The sequence below is a fragment of the Kogia breviceps genome, chromosome 19 (assembly GCF_026419965.1).
Source record: "Kogia breviceps isolate mKogBre1 chromosome 19, mKogBre1 haplotype 1, whole genome shotgun sequence".
NCBI classification, from domain to species: Eukaryota; Metazoa; Chordata; class Mammalia; order Artiodactyla; family Physeteridae; genus Kogia; species Kogia breviceps.
Genome location: NC_081328.1, coordinates 15,757,832 through 15,784,467, shown reverse-complemented (window position 1 = coordinate 15,784,467; position 26,636 = coordinate 15,757,832). Strand labels below are relative to the sequence as shown.

The window sequence follows — 26,636 nt, the reverse complement described above, 5'->3', positions numbered from 1 at the left end:
CTGGAAGCCTGTCCGCTGATTGGCAGGCTGGCCAAGTAATTCTCTCGGTTCTACCGCAGGCTTGCTTCTCCTACAAAGTGCAAGGGGGTGGAAGAAATTCCAACTCTGTAATTACCAGTCAGGTGACTTTGGGGGAAGTCACACCACTCTTACTTAAAGCTTCTGTTTCCTTAAGTGTCAAATGAGACAATAACTTGTACTTCACAGAGCCCCAGTGAAGGTCAGTGGAGCAGCAAAACCTGTGAAGTGCCCTAGATGGCCCTGGCCCAAAGTGAGTGTTTGGTTACAATAAACCTTGCGTTCATTGAGCACCTGCTCTGTATGGGCACACTGCTAATTGCTCTACGTGCCCACTCTCATTTCATCCTCAAAACGCTACAAGATGGGTCACATTGGTTCCCCAGACCGCAGATGAGAACATCTGAGGCTCAGAGAGGTTCACCTGCCCTAGGTCACAGAGCCAGTGAGAGAGAGCTCAGAGCCAATGAGTGAGGCCCAGCACAGGGGCTTGGGTACAGTTTATCTAACTTCCTGGCACCCTTCACCAGGTTGATATTCAGAATATCTAACCACCAGTGAGGCATGTGCACTGGTGAATCAGAAGGGATGTTGAGTGACTTCCCTGATGGTCCAATGTGTGGGTTTGATCCCTGGTGGGGGAGTTAAAATCCCACATGCCTCACGGCCAAAAAACCAAAACGTAAAACAGAAGCAATAAACAAATTCAATAAAGACTTAAAAAAAAATAATGGTCCGCATCAAATAAAAAATCTTTAAAAAAAAAAAAAGGAGGGACGTTGGCCAGGATGCCACCCCAGCCCTAACCACTGGGCTCTACTGCCTTCCATTCTCAAGTCAGGTATTCCATATCCCCTTCCTATATTCCCCCCACAGGACTGTGCCATGGCCCTTCCTTCTTCACATAGTGTCAGGTGCAATGAGGTGCCCAATAAACAGTGGCTGCATCCGATTCCAATAGGGACATCCAAGAAGCATCCGGCGAGAACAGACCTCCAGTGAGAAGCCAGGAGCAGAGAGGAATTCTGAGTTGTCAGAGCGGGGAATGGAAACCCAGAGGAGACCAGCAGGAGGCGGCAGCAGGGAAAAGCTTACCTGGAGGGAAGCTGGCGGGCTTTCTCCACATTGTTGTTGATGTCTATTTCCTCAGTCAAGTCAGCCTTATAGGATTTGGTCTTGAACAGAAACTTCCAGGGACAGGCCATCTCTGCGGTTTTGCAAAGCTCGTCACTTCTCTGGATTTAAACTCAGAGGTTCTTCTCTGTGGGCTGAGGAAGGGGAAGGAGACCGAGATGGGAGGTTGAGGAAGAGTTAACAGAACTGGGTCTTCTCCATGTGGTTAGTTTACTGAAGAATCAGTACAGAGGCTAATGTAAGTCTTGAACAGCCACTTTATCAGGGCTTTGAAATCTCTGCTCCTATTTTGGTGTGGCACGTGGGGATCCTATAGACTTTAATTCTACAGAGCCACGTAACTACCTAAAGGAAAAACACGTAGCTTAATAATGAGGGCAAAGTACAAACCCTGTGAGCCTCCTGAATGGGACTTGACTGGACAAACTTCTTTGCTGACCCGAGGCAAGGTGAGGAGGAGCCTGCTGGTCATTGAAATGTGGGCACCTCTGCCTGTCCCTGCAGGATCTAATTAGCACCTGTCACTGGGGAAAGCATTCAAGTCACAGCTGCCTTAAATCTTTTCAGATTTTGCAGTTGTCAATGCTGTCATCTGCTCCTTTTTTTATTATGGGGGAGGCGTAATTATTTGTGGGGAAAAATGCACTTAACTCTCGATATTTGAGATCATCTCCTTTAAAAAAAAAAAAAAAAAAAAGACCAAAAAAGAAGACATAAGTGGAGGCCCAGGACTGGTCTGGGCTTGCCCCCAGCATGCCTCCTCCAAGGAAAAAGGCTTTGTGTTGGGAGGCAGTGTGGTGATGACGTGGCCCATGTTAAGAATCTTAGGGCCTCCCAAACCTGGGTTCAAATCCTAGCTTTACTAGTTACATGACCTGGGTCAAGTTATTTAAAAGACACATTTCTTGGGCTTCCCTGGTGGCGCAGTGGTTGAGAATCCGCCTGCGGATGCAGGAGACACGGGTTCGTGCCCTGGTCCGGGAAGATCCCACATGCCGCGGAGCAACTAAGCCCGTGAGCCATGGCCGCGGAGCCTGTGCGTCCGGAGCCTGTGCTCCGCAACGGGAGAGGCCACAACAGTGAGAGGCCCGCATACCGCAAAAAAAAAAAAAAAAAAAAGACACATTTCTTCTTCCATAAAAGGGGCTTAATAACAGTTATCCTAACAAAATTTATTTGGGAGGGAAAAGGTACATGTTATAAGGACTGGACAGTATCATCGATATAAAAAAAGAATTCTCAGTTGATTACTCCCCACTCTCCAAAAAGTTTTGCCTTGAAATGTAGCAACGACAGCAAATTTCGCAGAAAAAAAATTCTGAACAAGATGCCCTGTTCAAATGGCCAAACCTCATGTTGGCATTCCTTAGATTTTCTACCAGTTTATCTCTGTAGGCAGAAAAGTACCCCAGTTTTCTGAGCCTTCCCAAACAGGAAGAAGCAAAACCCTCTCAAAACAGCAGCTTCCCCAGAAATGAAGGCAACTCACCTTGCAGCTGGCTGTGCTGCCTCTGCAGGGTACTGACAAGCAAACTTGAGGGGACCTTCACCTTGAGAACTTCAGAACCGTCTATAACTGCCCAGTTCCCTCACCAAGCGTTGCTGAGAGCTTTTAAACCAGCAATGCTGAATTCCCTGGGGCCAGAGAGCCTCAGTCTTCAACTCACTGCAAAGTTAAGATTATACCGCAGCTAAGAAGTATTTATACCCAACCCATGGCATCCAGGGAGCCGTTTTTGCATAAAAGTCTCTTTTTTTTTTTGTTTCCAAAGGGAGTGTCCTCAGCTGGGTGTACGGTTAGCTAATTTATGACTGGGAATCCTGGCCTATGAGTGACTTGATCCTGCTGTTACATCACTCCGTGTGGTGCATCCTCTGTAAATGCACCTCTTCCTGGTCCAGGGTCCAGGGCAGCAGCTCACCAGCAGGGTCGTGGGTCCAATAAAGGAGTCATCGTGGAGCCAGGTTTTATTTAGCTAAACCATGTTGCCTCACTTTCAGACTCTGGGGGATTTTTTTTTTTTCCTCAGTAGGGAGGGCTCTGGTTAATTTCTGTCCAGACTCTCAATTTTCCAGTTCACGGCAGAAGTCCAGGAAGCTGAGAAATATTGACAATATGGAACACACTGGAAAATGCCCAGGTTACAGAAGGCCAGTGATGCTGGGTCATGTAGTATTCCCAACAGGTCCCTGAATCGTTCAGCTTGAGGTTTGTGGAAGGGAAGGGAAGCCCTTGGCACAGAGAGACCTCTCAGATGTTGGTGTCACTAATGTCTCACTCTTCAGCTCTGGGTAAACTAGGGGAGCATGGCAGGTAGCGTTATTTTCTACAGGGGAAAAAAAATGCTTTCTTATAACAGAAATTGCATTTTAACTTCTTTATCCTTTCTCGAATACAGTATTCCTATATGGGATGAATTGTTCCATTACAAAAGTAAAGTAACAACTATGTTAGGTAAGAGTCAAAAATGGAGGGGAAAAAACCCACCCTTGATCTCACCATCCTAACACATCGCTGTCACAATCCATTCATTTCCTTCCCTCATTTTCCAAATTAAATGCAGAATTATAATCAGTTGAATTTGCCTAAGATAGAAAAAACTGAATAAAGACATGAAGAGGAGCTCAAAGATCTCTGTTGAGTGAATGAATGAATGAAAAATAGGAGTAGACTGCGACGAGTTGCAATATATCAAAGCCATTCTTCATTTAGGCTTTAGCCAGTTCAGTTCAGGGAAACTAATACTGCTTGAGGAGAGATGCAGAGTCCCTGAGTTCAGGAAGTACAAAGCTTAGAGAAAAGAATAGATAATTATTGTATCGAGTGGTACATACAGTGTTGGAGGGGTGGCATCCTGAAGAAGCTGAAACTGCATTGCTCAGGGAAGGTTCGCAGGGGAGAGGACACCAGGGCAGGGTTTTGAGGGATGACTAGGAGTTTGCCTCACTCTAACCCTATTCCCTGTAACTGCTTCCACATATTCTGACTATACCTGCAGCAGATACATGTATTAACTCCTTTAACTCCTCCACCAATCCTGTGAGATGGGTACTACTACTTGGCATTCATGGACTCCTCTAGAATCCCATCTGCTTGGCCTCAGAACACCTGGTTGGTTTTGCTTCAGAAAATGCAGTTATTCAGTTATTTAATCAATCAGACATAAGACAGCTGGCTTTGGATGCATGGGCAGTGGAATCCCAGGACATGTCTTGCCCTTCATTTGAGGATGGTGCCCTGGATCACTTTCTTAGATGCTCCCACCCTGATGAAGAGGACCACTCCCAAATGCAGTCCCTGGAGAGTGTCCCTATGTACTCATTATCTTGTTGTCAGCTTACCTCTGCAAGGGGCCTCCCTTTACATGACCTCCTGAAGTATGTCATGCTTATAACCAGCCAGCTGCCTGTGTGTCCACTGTCTTCTTTGATTCCTTCCCCTCTGGACTGGTATGGAAACCAAGGCATCTGGAGTCTCAGGTGAATCTGTGGCAGAGGCAGGCAGGAACCCCGATCTCCTGACTGTCTCCCTACTAAATCACAAGCCCTTGGGAGTAAGGGACTGTGCTGTCCCATCACCCAATATCCCCAACACCGACTGACCGGCACAGAGTGGGCACTGGAGAAGCATAAGCTGAATGAATCATGGGTGGTGCCAGTCAAGGGCCCCCAGAGTAGCTGGCCCAGAGTTAGGGCTCTGTAACCATTTGTTTCCTTTTCCTGTTCCTTTGCATTATGCTCAGGTTACTAGCCTGAGCCTCAAGGCTGCCATCTCACCTCTAATCCAGCATCTACCAAGCAGGATGTTCTTGGCTCATGGCAGGGTTTGGGTCAGCAGTGATGTACAACCTGAGTAAAAGGCTTTGACGATGTGGCTGCAATTTAGCCTGAGAGGTCCTGGGTTCTAGTGACAGCTCTGATACTGAGCTGCTGTGTGACCTCAGAAAAGTCAACTCTCATCTCTGGGCCTGACTTTTCACATAATGGACACCAAAGGGGGAGAGCGGGGTGGGGTGTGGTGGTGGTGGGATGAATTGGGAGATTGGGATTGACATGTACTCACTAATATGTATAAAATAGATAACTAATAAGAACCTGCTGTATAAAAATAAAATTCAAAAAAAAGAAAGAAAGAAAGAGTGGCCAAGATAAAGTGAGTAAATGTAATATAAGAACATGCTTTGAGCTATGGAGCAAAAAGGCAGCCATGCAAGAATTTTGGTTCCTGCTATGGGTCAGAGGGGAACAATTTACTTTTTTTTTTTTTTTTTTTTTTTTTGCGGGCCTCTCACTGTTGTGGCCTCTCCCATTGCGGAGCACAGGCTCCGGACGCCCAGGCTCAGCGGCCATGGCTCACGGGCCCAGCCGCTCCGCGGCATGTGGGATCTTCCCGGACCGGGGCACGAACCCGTGTCCCCTGCATCGGCAGGCGGATTCTCAACCACTGCGCCACCAGGGAAGCCCCAATTTACTTTTTGACAAAGAGCAAGCAGGTGACATGACCTGACTTCCAAAGTTCCCTTCTTCACATGGGTCAGCACTCTACTACAAACATTTGCTTTTAAATTCCCAATTCTCTTTCTCTCCATAACATTACACTCATTTATTTATTTTCTTATTAGGATAAAACGGATATAACATAAAATTCACCATTTTAACTATTTTAAAGTGTGCACTTCACAGTGGTTTTTATTATATTCACAATGTTGTGTGTAACCATCACCACTATCCCAATACTCTTTTAATTAGCAAATAGCAAAGAGGGGAGTAAAAATAGCAGTAAGGATGGTGACACACAGAGAGGTTAAGAGATTACCCACAGTCCCACAGCAGGCAGTCTCTAATCTGGCACAAACAGTGATGCTCACCCCAGAGCTCTACTCTGCGGGGTCTAGGGCTGGTCTCCATCCTGGAGATCGTCAGGGATTTCCATCTCTGCTTGTCCTGTGCTTTCTGGGTCTGCCTCACCTTTGGCCCAGCTTACCCAACAGGCCACATTCCTGGGCCTCTGTCGATGATGGATGTGGCAGGTGAATGCTGCACAGGAGAAATCAAAGAGCACCTTGAACGGCAGTCAGAGGACACGTGGGCCCCCGGGAGGGTGCAGATGGAGGTTCCAAGGCCGCTGTGGAGAGATATCCTCCCCCATACCTTTCCAGCACATCATGGGCACCACGCCGATAGCAACCAGCGCTGGAATTAGTCAGCCTCATCATCCTGGGACTGATTTTCCATCAAATAAAGTTGATCTGTCTCTACACCAGGTGGTAGAGATGGTTCAGTCCAGTTGGCCAGTGGGAATTAGCAACTTTGAAGCTCTTTCTACGGAAACAATGATCAGAGAGACCGCTTACTAAGCAAGGCGCTTGTATATGTCGACTGTTTAATCCACACAACAGGTTGTGAGGTGAATATTATTACTAGCCCCATTTTATAGGTGGGAAATTGAGGTTCAGCGTGAAGTTAAATGACTTGTCCGAGATCACACAGTCAGGTAGTGTTCAGGCTAAAACCCTGGAGTCCCCCTTTCTACCCCCTCCATCCTGCCACCCCCTGTGAGGGACAGAGCCAGGACACAGCCCTGGGGGAGCAAGGGTCCTGCACCATATCCCACTGCCTTTCTTGAAATATTTTCTTCCCCACCCACCTGTAATAATAATTCTCTGTGATAAGAATAATTGCAACTATCGTGGTTGGAGCACTTGCTTAACTATACCTGGCCCGAGCTTTTCCAGTCCTCGTCTCGGCCCATCCTCCAGCAGCCCTCTGCAATGGTACTATTCCTATGCCGATTTCACGAGTAAGGAAACGAGACACAGAAAGGTTGAGAAACCAGCTCCTTGTCACTCAGCTCGTAAGGGGCAGGGCTGAGGCTTGGCCCAGGGTCAGCAATGGGTTCCAGATGACCCCCCACCTTGTGTGCCCCTGTGCGCGTGCCCGTTTTTCTGCAGGCGAGCACACCCCAGGAGCAAGGCAAAAAAGTAGCAGGAAGGAGGTGGGAAACAGGCCAAGGTAAGAGCTGAGGGTCACCTGGGGTTCAATGTTCTTCCCCCCATCCCCGCCAGCCTCTGGTGCCAGCTCTGTGCAGTACAAGGCTGGCACAGAGCCCCCAGAAAGGAGGAGTCCCTGCCATGTGCCTCTGCTTCACAGAAGCCCCCCTAGAATCCTCTCACCAGCTCTTTGGGGGAGTTACTGTAATCTGTAATTTGCACCCAAAACTGTCAGACACCAAAAGTGGGTTCTTCCTATGCCATGTGTTTATGGGGTACCCGTTAGGCAGGATTCAGCACGCTGGTGGCAAAGGGGTGATCCTCAAGACACAGCCCTTGTCCTCTTCACTCCCAGAATAAGGGAAGGAGGGCCACCCTACAGCATACTCTAAATTCCATAAGGACAGGAGGGCTCTGTCACATTTATTGCTGTATTACCTTGGTACACAGTAGGTGCTCAAACATCGATTGCATGGAGGAGTTGTGCACGGTACTGTACCCAACCTCTTGAAAGTGTCATTGTTCCCATTTTGCAGCAGGGGCACTGAGGCTCAGAGAGGCGGCCCACTGGCTCAAGGACCCATGGATCAAAACTGGACAGCCAGAAATGCAGGCTTGCCTCTCCCAGCTCCGAGGCCAGGGAGCTCTCCCCTGAGGGCCTTTGTGCTGACTCCAGTACTCTGCAAAGTGCTCGGCTGTGCTGCTTAGATGCCGAGGGCACCAGGCCTTCAGGGATAGGGGCTCAAGGAGGCTAAAATTCTTCAGGCGAGGGGGTCACTTGCAGGACAGAAGGACTAGGAGGGGTGAAGGGACAGAGGAGGGCATCTCAGGCCAGGGGAAAAGCCTAAACCCCCATTGATGCTAAATGTCCATCCTCCACAGTGGAGATGCCCTATGTCTCTGGATCCAGGGAACTCCCCTTCCCCTCCAGGAAGCTCCAGCTCAGCATCCTTTGCACCTGGCATGTGCTGTCTGCCCTCAGGGTGGCCTGGAGGATTTAGGAGCAGCCCCCCAGCTTCAGCCGGGCCGGGCAGCCTCGGGCAAGCACTGCAACGGTTGATTTGCAAGGCTTGTGACAATCAGGCTTATCTTCACCCCCTGTACACATGGGTCTGTGAGGTCACAATGGGGCTGTGGGCTGTGTCCCAGTCCCAGCTCAGCCAGATGACCTTGGCCAGATTCCTTAACCCCAGCCCCAGCCTCAGTTTCTTTAGCTGCAAAAAGAGACCAGTAAGAGCTTCTCTGTAGGATTTTCCTGAGGATACAATGAGATCCTGTCTTCAAAGTACCAGGCACTCAGTGGATACTAGGAGTTCCTGTCCTGGCAGATGGGGAAGACCAAGGTCTCACAGCAATTCGTGCTGGACTGCTTCTTCTAGGCCAGCAGGCCCCTGACCTCCCTTATACCCAGCAGGCCTTTCTCCTCCTCCTTCTCCAGGTTCCCTGGTACCACCCGCTGCCTTTGAGATAGAGACGTGGTTGCTCTCCCCCCACATATAACCTCAGGGCTCTGCACACTGTAGGCGCTCAGTAGATGCCCTTGCTTATGATGCTAAAGGTGTGTGACCTGGGGTCTCTTTTCAGTCAAATGACAGGGTTCCCAAAGTGTGATCAATCCAGAGGGGATTTGGGGGCGGTACCTGGAATAACATTTTTTAATTTTAATAATTGAAGTACTTATTAATGTGGTTACTGTCTGTGGGAAATGATAAAAATTGGTTTTAGAATTACATTTATTTAAGTTAAAAAAGAGTCAACTTAAGGGGAAAATAAGCAAATAATTATGTAGGTGGTATGCAGGTGTGACAAAAATTATGAAAGTCGGATGCAAATAACTACAAGGCGTGTACACCAGAAGACGTGCACGTTTGGCTCTTTCTCTACACTTGTGCCTGTGTGTGACCTGTGATGTCACTTGCCCTATGTAGGCTTCATGCCCCTCACCTGTCACAGGAAGGCGTTGGGAAGAGGATTTCTAAGGATCCTCCAGTTCTGATACCCTACGTCTCACACAGGACCCCTGTCCCTTAGCCCCATGTCATTTGTTGACTAACCACTGGAGGGCATGAGTCACACAACTTCCAGCAGCCCAGTAGCTGAGGTCACCTGGCTTTGTCCCACCTTGAATGACTTGGAGGTGACAGAGTAGAGGGACTTTTGCTGGAAATGCCCCAGTTGTCACCTGAGGTGGACAGACCTATGGTGGACCAGGATATAGGCGGCTTTGAGGGCTGAGTCCCCGGAGCATGATTTACGCTGGCTGGCGCAGGCCTGGCACTTTACTGGCAGGGCGGGAACAGTGGCTTGAGGACCTGACCAGCTCTCGGGGGCAGGGCCAGCCAGGAATTTTCTTTAAGGGCCCAATTTCTTGTCAGTGCTTCCCAGAACATCGTCCCCTTTCTGTCCTTCCACACTACTTCCCGGGTTGAGGATTAATACTTGGCATGGCATCGGGGCAAGTCCTGAGGTGTGGTACTTCAAAGGTCAAGGATTTTGGTGCAAGTAGTATCTTGGGACTGTGCAGGAGACATCAGTAGGGGAGTGAGGAAGGGCAGGAAGCCATGACGTGTGCGCTATTAAGCCAGTTACCACAACAGGCAACTGGAATTCAACCCCACAGAGAAACCTAGAACCCAGACCTCACCTGAGGGGCGGGGCTGCTGGCTGTTTGCCCAGCAGTTCTAGAGTATCAGTGTTTGAGGCTGTTCCTGGGAGCAAGGTAGTGAGTTAACTCCCCAAGGCCTACTGTGGGCAGGGTAGCCTTCCTTCGCTCTGGAAAAGCCCTCAGGCCCAGGGATGCAGATGCTGGCAGCTGGAGTTCCCAGGGTGCACTGCAACGTAGGATGGGGGCAGAGCACCGGCTACACTGCTACAAGTGGGTTAGGGTTAGGCCAAATGGAGGAGGAAGAGGAGTGTCTGGTCACTTTCTCCCCAGCTTCAGCCTCTGAGGATGTGGGATGCTGATCCAAAGAGAAGTTCTAAGTGCCTTCCCACCAGCTAAGCACACCTTCTTGGATCCTTCCCTAAATAGCTGTGCTATCTTTGGTTGGGCCATGTGAGCCCTGTGGGCCTCTGTTTTCTCAATTAAGGTTCTCTGGAGCCTTTTCAGTTCTGATATCTGGGCTTTCTGAGTCTCTCCAGCTCGTGCATGTCTTGTCTCTGGTGCTCTTGGGAGAGTCGCCTCGTCGACCAGGGTGCCCGCCAAAAAAGCAGAATGCAGCAATAACCAGCACGTGTGACTCCAGGCTCTGGCCACAAAGATGTTCGGGGCATCATGGTGTATAAGACTCAGAAACAGCCTAAATGATCATCATTCGAGAAAGGCATGCTGGTCCAGCTTTAGGCTCCAGGGTTATGGTGGACCGTTACACAGTCAAAGAAATGAAGTGTTTTAAGAATTTTTTTAAAGACAAGGAATAATGTTTATGTATCAGTAAAAACATCAGATTATAGTGCAGAATAATCCCCATCATGTAAAGTCGAAAAAACTGAGAAAAAAATATTAAAATATGAAGAGTGGTGGAAATAAGGGTGATAGTTGCTTTCTTGTTTACCCTTCTTTGTACTCTCCAGGCGCCGCAGGGGCACAGGCAGTTTGTTTGCTGTGTATGTAAATCAGACCTGTAGGAGTGCCCTCAGAGGAGGTTGATGCTTTATTTCTTCTTGCCTGGGGAACATTCCTCCCACGCTACTGTAGGAGGGAAACTTGGCCTTTGGCATCTGACACCTCTGCCTCTCCGGCCTCATCCTGGTCCCAACCTCAAGGTTCTCCCCTTCTGTGGGAGCTCCCCAGCAAGCCACACCTTTTGCACACATTGTTCTCTCTGCTTGGAACATCCTTCCCAGCAGCTCCCCGTCCCCATCCCTCTAATCCCTCTCAGACTCTGCTCCACTTCACAATACTGTCATCTCTAAAATGTTCCCCTGACCCTTTATCCTCAGGCTTCCCTGGGTTCCCCTCCAGCTCAACACTGATCCTACTCTTTTCATTGTGGGCTCACTCTTCTGTCTCCTTTACTAGATGCAAGCTCCCCAAGGCCAAGGCCACACCTCACACATCTCTGTAGCACCAGCACTGTCTGGCAAATAGTAGATGCTCAATAAAATTTTTAATTGAGATAAAATTCACATACCATAAGATCCACCCTTGAAAAGTGTACAATTCAGTGAGTTTTATATTCACAAGGCTGTGCAACCATCACCAGAATCTAATTCCAGAACATTTCCATTCCTCCCAAAAGAAACCCCACACCCATTAGCAGTCACCCCCCATTTCCTCCTCCCCCTAGCCCTAGCAAACTGCTAATCTGCCCTTTGTCCCTATGGACTTGCCTATTCTGTATATTTTATATAAACATTTTATATAAATGGAATCATGAAATATGTGGCCTTTGTGCCTGGCTTCTCTCACTTAGCATGTTTTCAAGGTTTTTTCATGGGGTAGCATGTATTAGTACTTCATTCCTTTTTATGACCGAATAATATTCTATTGTACGGACATAGCACATTTTGCTTATCCATTCATCAGTTGATGGGCATTTGACTTGCCTTCACCACTTGGATATTATGAATAATGCTGCTATGAACATCTGAGTACAGGTTTTGTATGGAAAGATATTTTCAATTCTTTCAATTCTTATAAAGAGGAGTGAATTGTTGGGTCATAGGATAACTTTATGTTTAACTTCTTGAGGAACTGCCCTAATGTTTTCCAAAGTGGCTGTTCCATTTTACATTCCGCCCAGCAGTGCATGAGTGTTCTGATTTCTCTACATCCTTGTCAACCCTTGCTATTGCCTATCTTCTTCATTATACAGTAGCTTCCGAATGGGTATGCAGCAGTCAATGGACTTTTTTTTGTTTTTAACATCTTTATTAGAGTATAATTGCTTTACAATATTGTGTCGGTTTTTGCTGTATAACAAAGTGAATCAGCTATATGTATACATATATCCCCATATCCCCTCCCTTTTGCATCTCCCTCCCACCCTCCCTATCCCACCCCTCTAGGTGGTCACAAAGCAACGAGCTGATCTCCCTGGGCGATGCAGCTGCTACCCACTAGTTATCTATTTTACACTTGGTAGTGTATAAATGTCAATGCTACTTTCTCACTTCGTCCCAGCATACCCTTCCCCCTCCCCATGTCCTCAACTCCACTCTCTACATCTGTGTCTTTACTCCTGTCCTGCCCTTAGTTTCTTCAGAACCACTTTTTTTTTTCTTTTTTAGATTCCATATATATGTGTTAGCATATGGTATTTGTTTTTCTCTTTCCGACTTCTTTCACTCTGTATGTCAGACTCTAGGTCCATCCACCTCACTACAAATAACTCAATTTTGTTTCTTTTTATGGCTGAATAATATTCCATTGTATATATGTACCACATCTTCTTTATCCATTCATCTGTCGATGGACACTTAGGTGGCTTCCATGTCCTGGCTATTGTAAATAGAGCTGCAATGAACATTGTGACTGTTTTTGAAACAGTTTTCAAAAACATGACTGTTTTTGAATTATGGTTTTCTCAGGGTATATGCCCAGTAGTGGAATTGCTGGGTCATATGGTGGTTCTATTTTTAGTTTTTTAAGGAAAAACTACAGATACAAACAGATGTATCTCTACATCTGTTTGTATCATCTTTAATTTCTTTCATCAGTGTCTTATAGTTTTCTGCATAGAAAAGGTCTTTTGTCTCCTTAGGTAGGTTTATTCCTAGGTACTTTATTCTTTTTGTTGCAATGATAAATGCAAGTGTTTCCTTAATTTCTCTTTCAGATTTTTCATCATTAGTATAGGAATGCAAGAGATTTCTGTGCATTAATTTTGTATTCTGCTACTTTACAAAATTCATTGATTAGCTCTAGTAGTTTTCTGGTAGCATCTTTAGGAGTCCCTAGGTATAGTATCATGTCATCTGCAAACAGTGACAGTTTTACTTCTTTTCTGATTTGTATTCCTTTTTATCTCTTTTTCTTCTCTGATTGCTGCGGCTAAAACTTCCAAAACTATGTTGAATAATAGCAGTGAGAGTGGGCAACCTTTTCTTGTTCCTGATCTTAAAGGAAATGGTTTCAGTTTTTCACCATTGAGGACAATGTTGGCTGTGGGTTTGTCATATATGGCCTTTATTATGTTGAGGTAGGTTCCCTCTATGCCTACTTTCTGGAGAGTTTTTATCATAAATCGGTGTTGAATTTTGTCAAAAGATTTTTCTGCATCTATTGAGATTATCATACGGCTTTTATCCTTCAATTTGTTAATATGGTGTATCAGATTGTTGATTTGCATATATGAAGAATCCTTGCATTCCTGGGATAAACCCCACTTGATCACAGTGTAGGATCCTTTTAATGTGCTGTTGGATTCTGTTTGCTAGTATTTTGTTAAGGATTTTTGCATCTATGTTCATCAGTGACATAGGCCTGTAGCTTTCTTTTCTTGTAACATCTTTGTCTGGTTTTGCTATCAGGGTGATTGATGGTGGCCTCGTAGAATGAGTTTGGGAGTGTTCCTCCCTCTGCTATATTTTGGAAGAGTTTGAGAAGGATAGGTGTTAGCTCTTCTCTAAATGTTTAATAGAATTCACCTGTGAAGCCATCTGGTCCTGGGCTTTTGTTTGTTGGAAGATTTGTAATCACAGTTTCCATTTCAGTGCTTGTGACTGGTCTGTTTATATTTTCTATTTCTTCCTCATTCAGTCTCAGAAGGTTGTGCTTCTCTAAGAATCAGTCCATTTCTTCCAGGTTGTTCATTTTATTGGTATATAGTTGCTTGTAGTAATCTCTCATGATCCTTTGTATTTCTGCAGTGTCAGTTGTTACTTCTTTTTCATTTCTAATTCTGTTGATTTGAGTCTTCACCCATTTTTTCTTGATGAGTCTGGCTAATGGTTTATCAATTTTGTTTATCTTCTCCAAGAACCAGCTTTTAGTTTTATTGATCTTTGCTATCATTTCCTTCATTTCTTTTTCATTTATTTCTGATCTGATCTTTATGATTTCTTTCCTTCTGTTAACTTTCAGGTATTTTTGTTCTTCTTTCTCTAATTGTTTTAAGTGTAAGGTTAGTTTGTTTATTTGAGATGTTTCTTGTTTCTTGAGGTAGGACTGTACTGCTATAAACTTCCCTCTTAGAACTGCTTTTTCTGCATCTCATAGGTTTTGGGTCATCGTGTTTTCATTGTCATTTGTTTCTAGGTATTTTTTTATTTCCTCTTTGATTTCTTCAGTGATCTCTTGGTTATTTAGTAGCATATTGTTTGGCCTCCATGTGTTTGTATTTTTTATAGTTCTTTTCCTGTAATTGATATCTAGTCTCATAGTATTATGGTCGGAAAAGATACTTGATATGATTTCAATTTTCCTAAATTTACCAAGGCTTGATTTGTGACCCAAGATATGGTCTATCCTGGAGAATATTCTATGAGTACTTGAGAAGAAAGTGTATTCTGTTGTTTTTGGATGGAATGTCCTATAAATATCAATTAAGTCCATCTTGTTTAATGTGTCATTTAAAGCTTGTGTTTCCTTATTTATTTTCATTTTGGATGATCTGTCCATTGGTGAAAGTGGGGTGTTAAAGTCCTCTACTATTAATTGTGTTACTGTCAATTTCCCCTTTTATGGCTGTTAGCATTTGCCTTATGTATTGAGGTGCTCCTATGTTGGGTGCATAAATATTTACAATTGTTATATCTTCTTCTTGGTTTGATCCCTTGATCATTATGTAGTGTCCTTCTTTGTCTCTTGTAATAGTCTTTATTTTAAAGTCTATTTTGTCTGATAAGAGAATTGCTACTCCTGGTTTCCTTGAATATCTTTTTCCATCCCCTCACTTTCAGTCTGTATGTGTCCCTAGATCTGAAGTGGGTCTCTTGTAGACAGCATATATACAGGTCTTGTTTTTGTATCCATTCATTCTATGTCTTTTGGTTGGAGCATTTAATCCATTTACATTTAAGGTAATTATCAATATGTATGTTCATATTACGATTTTCTTAATTGTTTTGGGTTTGTTATTGTAGGTCTTTTCCTTCTCTTGTGTTTCCTGCCTAGAGAAGTTCCTTTAGCATTTGTTGTAAAGTTGGTTTGGTGGTGCTGAATTCTCTTAGCTTTTGCTTCTCTGTAAAGGTTTTAATTTCTCCATCAAACCTGAATGAGCTCCTTGCTAGGTACAGTAATCTTGGTTGTAGGTTTTCCCTTTCATCACTTTAAAGATGTCCTGCCATTCCCTTCTGGCTTGCAGTTTCTGCTGAAAAATCAGCTGTTAAGGACTTCCGTGGTGGCACAGTGGTTAGGAATCTGCCTGCCATTGCAGGGAACATGGGTTTGAGCCCTGGTCTGGGAAGATCCCACATGCTGCAGAGCAACTAAGCCCATGTGCCACAACTACTGAGCCTGTACTCTAGAGCCTGTGAGCCATAACCACTGAGCTTATGTGCCACAACTACTGAAACTTGCATGCCTGGAGCCTGTGCTCCACAACAAGAGAAGCCACTACAATGAGAAGCCCGCGCACCACAACAAAGAGTAGCTCCTGCTTGTTGCAGCTAGAGAAAGCCCACACGCAGCAATGAAGACCCAATGCAACCAAAAATAAATAAATAAGTTAATTAATTTTAAAAAAATTCTTAAGCAAAAAAAGATCAGCTGTTAATCTTACAGGGATTCCCTTGTATGTTATTTGTTGCTTTTCCCTTGCTGCTTTTAATATTTTTTCTTGTATTTAACTTTTTTTTTTTTTTTGCGCGGTATGCGGGCCTCTCACTATTGTGTCCTCTCCCGCTGTGGAGCACAGTCTCCGGACGTGCAGGCTCAGCGGCCATGGCTCACAGGTCCAGCCGCTCCGCGGCATGTGGGATGCTCCCAGACCGGGGTATTAACCCATGTCCCCTGCATTGGCAGGCAGACTCTCAACCACTGCACCATCAGGGAAGCCCTGTATTTAAGTTTTGATAGTTTGATTAATATGTATCTTGGTGTGTTTCTCCTTGGATTTATCCTATATGGGACTCTCTGCACTTCCTGGACTTGATTGACTAGTTCCTTTCCCATGTTAGGGAAGTTTTCAACTATAATCTCTTCAAATATTTTCTCAGACCCTTTCTTTTTCTCTTCTTATTCTGGGACCCCTATAATTCAAATGTTGGTGCATTTAATGTTGTCCCAGAAGTCTCTGAGACTTTCCTCAATATTTTTCATTCTTTTTTCTTTATTCTGCTCTGCAGTAGTTATTTCCACTATTTTATCTTCCAGGTCACTTATCCGTTCTTCTCCCTCAGTTACTCTGCTACTGATTTCTTCTAGGAATTTTTAATTTCATTTATTGTGTTGTTCATCATTGTTTGTTTGCTCTTTAGTTCTTCTAGGTCCTTGTTAAACATTTCTTGTATTTTCTCCATTCTATTTCCAAGATTTTGGATCATGTTTACTATCATTATTCTGAATTCTTTTTCAGGTAGACTGCCTATTTCCTCATCAATTGTTTGGTCTGGTGGGTTTTTACCTTGCTTCTTCATCTGTTGCATATTTCTATGTCTTCTCATTTTGCTTAACTTACTGTGTTTGGGGTCTCTTTTTCACAGGCTGCAGGTTCGTAGTTCCCATTGTTTTTGGTGTCTGCCCCCAGTGGGTGAGGTTGGTCCAGTGGGTTGTGTAGGCTTCCTGGTGGAGGGGACTGGTGCCTGTGTTCTGGTGGGTGGGGCTGGATCTTGTCTTTCTTGTGGGCAGGGCTGCATCCTGTGGTGTGTTTTGGGGTGTCTGTGAACTTAGTATGATTTTAGGCAGCCTCTCTGCTAATGGATGGGGTTGTGTTCCTGTCTTGCTAGTTGTTTGGCATGGAGTGTCCAGCACTGGAGTTTGCTGGCCATTGGGTGGAGCTGGGTCTTAGCACTGAGATGGAGATCTCTGCGAGAGGTCTTGCCAATTGATATTACATGGGGCTGGGAGGTCTCTGGTGGTCCAATGTCCTCAACTCAGCTCTCCCACCTCAGAGGCTCAGGCCTGACATCAGGCTGGAGCACCAAGACCCTGTCAGCCACATGGCTCAGAAGAAAAGGGAGAAAGAAAGAAAGGAAAATAAATTTAAAAATAATAAATTTAAGGATTATTAAAATAAAAAATAAAAAAATAATAATTTTTTTAAAACGAAGAGAGCAACCAAACCAATAAACAAATCCACGAATGATAACAAGTGCTAAAAACTATACTAAGATAAACATAAAAATCAGAAACAAATCAGTCACAGACAGCAAACCCCAAGTCTACAGTTGCTCCCAAAGTCCACCGCATCAATTTTGGGATGATTCCTTGTCTATTCAGGTCTTCCACAGATGCAGGGTACATCAAGGTGATTGTGGAGCTTTAATCCGCTGCTCCTGAGGCTGCTGGGAGAGATTTCCGTTTCTCTCCTTTGTTCGCACAGCTCCCGGGGTTCAGCTTTGGATTTGGCCCCGCCTCTGCGTGTAGGTCGCCCTCAGGCTTCTGTTCCCACCCAGATAGGACAGGGTTAAAGCAGTGGCTGATTAGGGGCCTCTGGCTCACTCAGGCCAGGGGGAGGGAGGGGTAATGCAGGGCGAGCCTGTGGCAGGAGAGGTTGGTGTGACATTGCAACAGCCTGAGCTGCGCCGTGTGTTCCCCCTGGGGAAGTTGTCCCTGGATCACAGGACCCTGGCAGTAGTGGGCTGCACAGGCCCCCGGGGGGTGTGGATAGTGACCCGTGCTTGCACACGGGATTCTTGGTGGCTGCAGCAGCAATGTTAGCATTTCATGCCTGTCTCTGTTGTCCGCGCTGATAGCCGCGGCTCGCGCCTGTCTCTGGAGCTCATTTAGGCAGTGCTCTGCCTTCTGTGGGCAGACAGGAAAGGAATCCCCTCTCCTCATGCACCCCGAAACAATGGTCTCTTGCCTCTAGGGCAGGTCCAGACTTTTTCCCGGACTCCCTCCCAGCTAGCCGTGGTACGCTAGCCCCTTCGGGCTGTGTTCACACAGCCAACCCCAGTCCTCTCCCTGGGATCCGACCTCTGAAGCCTGAGCCTCAGCTCCCGGCCCCCGCCCGCTCCAGCGGGTGAGCAGACAAGCCTCTCGGGATGGTGAGTGCTGGTCGGCACCTATCCTCTGTGCGGGAATCTCTCCACTTTGCCCTCTGCACCCCTGTTGCTGAGCTCTCCTCCGTGGCTCCAAAGGTTCCCCCCACCCACCCCCTGTCTCTGCCAGTGAAGGGGCTTCCTAGTGTGTGGAAACTTTTCCTCCTTCACAGCTCCCTCCCAGGTGTGCAGGGCCCATCCCTATGCTTTTGTCTCTGTTTTTCCTTTTTCCTTTTGCCCTCCCCAGGTACATGGGGAGTTTCTTGCCTTTTGGGAAGTCTGAGGTCTTCTGCCAGCATTCGGTAGGTGTTCTGTAGGAGTTGTTCCGCATGTAGATGTATTTTTGATGTATTTGTGGGGAGGAAGGTGATCTCCACGTCTTACTCTTCCACCATCTTGAAGGTTTCCCAGTCAATGGACTTTTGAAGAATGAATGAGTGACTAGCCAATGGATGGATGGATGGGCGTGTAGAAGTAGATGTCAGTCCCTGAGCTCCGAGATCTGAATTTGGTGGGAGAGCCTTCTCTCCACTCACTGGGGGCCTGCACTGAGTGGAGACCCAGCAATCTGCAGCCTGCCCCCAACTGTGGTTCCAGACACCGAATCTGCCTCAGTCCTGGGTGGCTTAAAGCATGCAAGTGGCCTGGACTTCCCTAGGCCCATGTTTCTGGATGGGGCTAGCTCTGTAACCCCTCTGGGCCTCAGTTTCCTCTCCTGTGAAATGGAAATAATAAAGCCCAGCCTGTGGGATGACTGCAGGATGAGGGAACGCACATAAATTGTCTGCACAGGGCACAGCACATAATGGGTGTTGCCTTTTTCCAGTCTGTTTTCTCAGAGGTCTGCCCAATATGTGCATAAATGTCACTTCACTAATTAACTACTGGAAAAGAGCTTGAGAAGAGGGGGGACAGTGGAAAGGGTGGGGGAAAGGGAGAAAGGCAAGCGGTTTACAGATGGCAGGAAGCTACAGCGAGGGCAGCCGCCAGTCACGGAGTAAGTGGGTGGCGCAGGCCTCCAATGAGCATTTCCCCGAAGTCATTTGTATCCTCAAGCACTCTGACTCTTCATATCCCTGAGCTTTCTATTTCGGCCCTTGAAAGGCGGCGGCGCCGGGTGGGGCAGCGGGAGGGGCGCTTGAGGCGGGAAGCATCAGAGCAGCGCTGATTCAAACCCAACTGTAAGTCTACAGGCAAACCTCACGGAAGGGCAATCCAGATCCCAGACCAAGGATGGCAAATGGGTTTTATCTGTTGTGCCGAAGTTAAGAGATAAGTAATGACTGATTACTCAGAGCCTCACAGCAAGAAGGAGTTTAAGGTTCTGTACTTTAAGGCCCAGTAGGAAGTAGCTGTATCTGCCCCCGGCACAGGTGTGGGCCGTGGTGAGCGCAATGACCCATGTTTACCGTTCTAGACCAATATAAGGTGAACTCTGTGTTGGCAAAGGTGGTGGCAGCTACCGCTTCATGGCTCTAGCTGCCCTCCAGAGGCTCTAGCACACCTCGGAATGGTGTGTCTGGCTTACGGGAAACTTGGGCAGAGGCTGTCACTACCACACAGAGAGGCCATGAGTGCCTTTAGAGCCAGGCCTGGATCTGGGAGATTCTTGACTCATCTGAGTGACTCCCAGTGAAGCTGGTTCCCTGGTTCCGTGTAACGTGGGATCACGCACCTCACAAGGCTGCTGGTTAAGTTGCCAGATGATCTGACGGACCCTGATCAAGAACGTAAAGGTGCATGTGGGGGAAATACATGTTCGCAGTTTTACCAGAAGAGAAAACTGAAGCATGCAATGGGTGGGAAGAGGTGGAGAAAATGCACAGAAACAGGGGCAGCTTTGTAACTGCAACTTGTTCCAGGTCCTTGTTTTGTCTGTAATTCTGTATTAATTGTTTTGTCATTAATACTTAATTCCCAGCTGGAGAGACTCCTAGAAGCCTCAGGACATCTGCCCTGGTCCAGCCACTTCTGAGGAACTTCCTGGGCCTGTTTCCCTGCTCTGTATCACATGCGCCTCCCAGTCGATTGGACAAGGGTGGGCCTGTCACCCTGGGGCAGCCAGTGGCCTCGGAGGTAGACCCTCTGTCTCTGAGGGTTTGAACTGGAGACATAGGAGCAGCAGTTGATAGCAGGGTAGACCTCCAAAAGACCCCCAGAGAGAAAGTAGAGGGTGGGAGCCAGAGGGCAGAGGAAGCCACGAGTAAGCAGGTGCCTGAGGTAGGGAGTGGAGGGCAGATTGCGGGGGGAGGAGCAGGATACACTGGCCAGGCAGTGGGGAGAAACTCCAGGTGCTGGACACCACTGTCTTCCGGGTCCCGAACTCTCCCCAGGCCATGTGGCCCAGCTTTCCACCTTCCTTATTGACCAAAATATTCTCCAATAAACTCTTTATTCCCCAAAGGAGGCTTTGTGAGGGGCTTGCACTTTTGCAGCTCCCTAACAGAGCCTAACATGGGTACTACTGCTTAACTGAGGAAGTCTCCTATTTCACAGTAAAAATGAAAACAAATTGTTTACCAGGGATTGAGGAAGGAGAGGAGCTAAACACTGATAAGGTGCAATGCTGGAAAGTACCCCGATATTTTATCTGGGGCTCTGGGGTGCAGAGAGCTTTGCTGAAGTTCCTGTTGGAAAGCAATCAACCTTGCACAGCCTACTAGTGACCTTAATGAAGGCCAGTTTTATTATTGCCTGGTGCATCCACCTGTACCCCTTGGAGAATATGGAGGCTCGGACTTTCTCACCGTGAAGTTGAAGTCAAATGCTTGCCCGAAGTTACACGGCATTTACCACCTGACTTGCTGAAACAGTAAAAAATTAATGAACAGAAACCTCAATTAAACAGAGTCGGGGGACCAGATGGGGAGCTCCCATGCCCTGTGCGGCTATCAGAGACCAACAGGAAGAAGAAAGACTCCTCTTCTTTCCTGGTAAGAACTCAGCCAATGAAAAGCCACGGACGCTTAGTTTACACAGCCCTCCCAACTTCCTTTCCCCTCTATAAAAGTGGTCTTCTTCCCATGCCTTGCAGAGACTTGCACATGGCTCTTGGACCCTAAATTGCAATTCTCTGCTAATCCCGAATAAACCCATCTTTGCTGGAGAAATATCTGGCAGCCTGTTGATTTCAAGTCAATAAAACCTACGGTGAGCTTCTCAGCTTCCACTCCACTTTCCACACACTAGATGTGCAGTCCACTGGGTGGTTTCCAGTTTGGGACAATTATGAGGAGAGCCGCTATAAGCCTTTGTGTGTAGCTTCGTATGTGAACATAAGTTTCATTTCTCGAGGTTACACACTTAGAAGTGGGATTACTGGGTCATGTGGTAAGTGTATGAGAAACCACCAAACTGTTTTCCAGAATGGCTATACCGGGAATTATCTGGCGGTCCAGCACTTAGGACTCCGTGCTTCCACCGCAGGGGACATGCGTTCGACCCCTGGTCGGGGAACTAAGGTCTCACATGCCTCGACATGGCCTAAATAAATAAATAAATGTAAACAGCTTGTCACCTCTTTCTTAAAACAACAAACAAACAAAAAAAACCCAGAATGGCTGTACCATATCACATTTTCACCAACAATTATGAGAGTTCCAGCTGCTCCACACACTAGCCAGGATTTGGTATTCTCAGGCTTTTGTTTGTTTAGCCATTCTAACAGGTGTGAGGGAGTATCTCACTGTGGTTTTGCATTTCCCTAATGACTAATGATGCTGAGCATCTTTTTATGTGCTTATTTGTCATTTGTATATCTTCTTTGGTGAAGTGTCTGTTCAAGTCTTTTGCTCTTTTTAAAAATTTGTTGTTTGGGCTTCCCTGGTGGCGCGGTGGTTGAGAATCTGCCTGCCAATGCAGGGGACACGGGTCAGAGCCCTGGTCGGGGAAGATCCCACATGCCGCGGAGCAACTAGTCCCGTGAGCCACAACTACTGAGCCTGCGCATCTGGAGCCTGTGCTCCACAACGGGAGAGGCTGTGACAGTGAGAGGCCCGCGCACCGCGATGAAGAGTGGCCCCCACTCGCCACAACTGGAGAAAGCCCTCGCACAGAGACAAAGACCCAACACAGCTAAAAATAAATAAATAAATTTTTTTTTTTTTAAATTGTTGTTTGTTTTCTTCCTGTTGAGTTTTGTGAGTTCTTTATATCCTCTGGGTACAAATTATTTGTCAGATATGTAGTTTGCAAATATGTTCTCCCAGTCTTTTCAATTTCTTAAAAGGGCCCTTGCAAAGCAAAAGTGTTACTGATTTTGTTTTTTATGGGTCATTAAGCAGGGTTTTGATGAACATGTCCAATGGACTGATAAGAGGAGAAAGGATTCTAGGCAAAGGGAATAGTGTGTGCAAAGTCATGGAGGCCTGAAAAAGTAGGCTGGGGTTGGGAATTCTAAGCAGTTCGATATGCTGGAGAGGGGCATGTGGGGTATGGGGTGGGCAGGAGGGAGTGACTGGATCATAGAAGGACCAGATCCCAAGTCTCTTGGATGCTGTGCCAAGGAGTGTAGACTACCCATGCTATAGGTGAGGGAACTACCAAAGGATACAGCGATTGCTTACTTTTATTCTGGCTAACTTTAAAAAATGACTTATTTATAATTTCTTGTAGAGGGACTTCCCTGGTGGCGCAGCAGTTAAGGATCTGCCTGCCAATGCAGGGCACACGGGTTTGAGCCCTGGTCCGAGAAGATCCCACATCCTGCAGAGCAACTAAGCCCGTGAGCCACAACTACTAAGCCCACATGCCACTACTACTGAAACCCACATGCCTAGAGCCCGTGCTCTGCAACAAGAGAAGCCACTGCAATGAGAAGTCTGCGCACCACAACGAAGAGTAGCCCCTACTCACCGCAACTAGAGGAAGCCCGCGAGCAACAACGAAGACCCAACGCAGCCAATAAATAAATAAATTAATGAATTAATTTTAAAAAATTTCTTGTAGAAGAACATAAAGCAACAAAAAGACAGCTAAAACTCTATGTAATCCTATCACCCAGAGGGTGGTTACACTAAGTAACATTTGGGCTGGTTCTTCTATCCATACACACATATACACATAATTTTTTTTTTACAAAACTGAGATCATGTCATACATACTGTTTTATAACAGGCTATTTGTTTTTGCTTAACAATAATATCTGTGAACACTTTTGCATATCATTATTCTTTTACTGTATCATTTCTTCAGTTAAGATTAACTTTTTTCCTTTGTTATATTTTAATGTAATATTTCATGCATTCAAATTAAAACACGTGGCATTGGGCTTCCCTGGTGGCGCAGTGGTTGAGAGTCCGCCTGCCGATGCAGGGGACACGGGTTCGTGCCCCGGTCCGGGAGGATCCCACATGCCGCGGAGCGGCTGGACCCGTGAGTCATGGCCGCTGAGCCTGCGCGTCCGGAGCCTGTGCTCCGCAACGGGAGAGGCCACGACAGTGAGAGGCCCATGCAACGCAAAAAAAAAAAACCAAACCCAAAAACATGTAGCATTAAAAGCATGATAATATTATGAACTACCATCTGGCTAAAGGATAAGAACATAACCAACAGCATTATCTCTGTTGGTTAAATGTATCTAGTTCTTACTACGTGCCAGATGCTGTCCTTTATCTGTATTAACTCCTGTTCTCTCCAAACAATCCCCTGAGGTAGTGAGATTATCTCCATGTTACAATGGGGAAAGGCACAGAGAGGTTAACCAGCTTACCCAAGGCCACACAGGTAGTGATGGACATGGAGGATGAGGGAGCACAGGTGGCAGGCGTGACTGCCAGGTTTCTAGCTGCTGTGACTGAGGGGCAGAGATGGCACTTACTGAGCCAGGAAAACAGGAGGAGGAGCTGGTCTAGGGGTGGGATAAGGTCAGGAACTCAAGGTTGAAATGCCTATGGGACAGGAAGGTAGAAATGAATGAATGACTACAAAATGGAAAAAAAATGCATGAATGAATGGATGAAGGACCCACCCCAGGCAAGAACATTCACAGCAGAGCAGCCGAAAGCTCTGGCCAGTCATATCAGGGAAGCCATAAAGCTGAAGTGTCAAGTTGAAGAGGGTCACAACTGCTTATAATAGGCCAGAGCAGGGAGACACATAGACACACAGGGTTTGGGGGCAGGCTGTTTTCAACAGCATTTAATCAAGTACCCAGGATCCGGCAACTGCTCCAACCACGAGTTACTGCCACTATCGCTACTCTGAACCTGCGAGTGGGGTTCAGGTGGAGACTGCATCCACAACTGGGTCCTGCCAAACCAACACCCTGCTGGGAACAAGGCACATTCCTCAGCAGTCAGGGTGGGAGGGAGGTGGTGGTATTGGGGGGGGGGGGTGTTTAATCCTCCTTCTCAGGAGACAAAGGGCTCTTCATGATTTAATTAAAATGCCCATCAAAGGCCTCAGAAGATAGGGGTTAGTTGGAATGAAATAAAAATTGTTGGAGTGAACATATTACAAATTTAATTTCATTCTGGGCGCTTCTATGAGGTTCCAATATTAGAGAGACAATCCATCATTAAATTCCCATCTGTCCTGCCATATTGGGGCCATTTCTGAAGATGTCCAAGTTCTGTTTAAAGAGGCCTGGGGAGCTCTCAGCAACTGAGCACATCTATCCTTTGTTTCTCAGTGAGAGGAGAGCTATAGGGCGTGAGAGAGTATCTGGAATACAGCAGGCACTCAATTAATGTGTGTGGAAGGGAGGAAGGGAGGGAGGGAGGGAGGAAGCCTTGGATTTAGAATTTACCTAATCTGGGGGTGAGTCAAAGCCTTGCATGGACAACTTTTCCTCCAGATAACCCCATGACTCCCTCCAATTCTTTGTTCACATGTCGCTTTTCATTGAGGCCAACCCTGCCACCCCTATTTAAAATTACAGCCCTTCCCCAACCTTGACCTTCCTGATCCCCCTTTTCCTGCTTTATCCATCACCCCCAGAACTTAACTTCACATCCTATATAATTTACTTATTTGTTTGTTCATTGTCTGCTTTTCCCCACTAGAATGAAGGCCACGCGAGAGCAAGAATTTTTGTCTGTTTTGTTCATTGATGTATATACCCAGTGCCTAGCGTCATGCCTGCCTCGAGAAATATTTGTTGGGTGAATGCATCGATTAACACGGCAGAGAATAAGTTATTTGTTAATTGCAATCCCTATCACCTTCCAAGGAGAGTGGAGCTCAAGAACAATCCTGGGTTGGTGGAGCCTACTGATCCAAAGGTGCCTTATCCCCAGGTGCAGCTGCACCTGCAGACTCCAGGTTCTCAGGTATAAACCATGAGTCAGGGAATGAAGTACTCTTCCAGCATTATCTCAGATCAAAGCCGTCACTCCCATGTCCACTCCCTGGCTCCGTGCTCACCAGCCAGATCCAAATCCCATACGCTCTGAAAATGGTGAGAAATAACAAGCACCCTTGTGCCCCTGGCTCAGGGTGTCAGAGTGAAGTATACAACCTCAGCTTTCTTGTCCCTTGCAGATGGCAGGGTGGCTGCTGGGGCTCACGTAGCCAGGGAGAACGCCCTGGGGAGTGGTCCAGGAAAGCTCTGGACAGTAGTCATCCGTCTGGAAAATATTAGTCCTCAGTCTGATGTCTGCAGAAACTTAGCCCGGGACACTCTCTCTTTCACTTACAGAAATAAACAGTTTTGGGTCTCGAAATACTCAGGACTTTCCCTGATTACTGCTGCTGCCAGGACAGGTTTACTTAGTCTTTCACAGTTTAAAGCCTGTTCTCCTCTGGAAGCAAAAATTTGGCCTGGGCAATATGAAGAGTAATGAAAACATTTAAAAACGCAAAGCCAGCTTCTTTTTTCCAAGGGTAATTTCTTGGAAATCTTGTTTGCCAGGAACACCTAAAAAAATCTTGGCCTGGTGCAACATCCTTCTAAGCATTATGGAGACAGAACTTCACAAGTGGAAATGACCAACCTTTTTTCCCTGTATGTCCTGTCCATTTTAGAGTTGATGGCTCCATACTATTCCAGCACAGAGCATCTAGACTCCCCGCCCCTTCATCTCTCTCTTCTGAGGCATAGGTCAGAGACCCTCCCCTATCTGAACACTCTGCAGGTGCCCAGATCCCTTTTAAAGACTAGATCTCCAGATTAAGTGCAGATCTCCTACTCTGGGTGGAAAATATGGTCTTTTCACTAACTGGTATTGGAACAGTTGGGTTTCCACATGGAATATAATGAACTTTGATTCCTACCTCATATCAAACACAAACATTAATTCAAAATGAATTGCAGGCCTATAGGTGAAAAGGTAAAACAATAAGGCTTCTAGAAGAAAACACAGGATGATATCTTCATGACCTTGCGGCAGGCAAAGATTTCTGAAGCAGAACACAAAAAGCACTAACTGTAAAAGGAAAAAGTTGATAAATTGGACCTCATTAAAA

At 46.3% G+C, this 26,636-nt stretch overlaps 2 protein-coding genes across 4 annotated transcripts in view; both read right to left on the bottom strand.

Annotated features, from left to right (window-relative positions):
- NOS2 (nitric oxide synthase 2) overlaps positions 1–1,303 on the bottom strand; it is a 40,612-nt gene extending 39,309 nt beyond the window's left edge. For all 3 annotated transcript variants that reach the window (XM_059047914.2, XM_067021419.1, XM_067021417.1), the window contains exon 1: positions 1,114–1,303. In XM_059047914.2, coding sequence (XP_058903897.2) covers positions 1,114–1,223 — 110 coding nt within the window. In that variant the 5' untranslated portion in view covers positions 1,224–1,303. The remainder of the gene's footprint in view (positions 1–1,113) is intronic.
- A 3,191-nt stretch (positions 1,304–4,494) lies between these two features.
- Positions 4,495–26,636, bottom strand: part of LYRM9 (LYR motif containing 9) — a 77,618-nt gene continuing 55,476 nt past the window's right edge. Inside the window, exons 5-7 of the transcript XR_010838212.1 lie at positions 6,304–6,474; positions 6,021–6,189; positions 4,495–4,638 (exon numbers count right to left, since the gene is read on the bottom strand). The gene's annotated coding sequence lies outside the window, so the exon portion shown is untranslated. The remainder of the gene's footprint in view (positions 4,639–6,020; positions 6,190–6,303; positions 6,475–26,636) is intronic.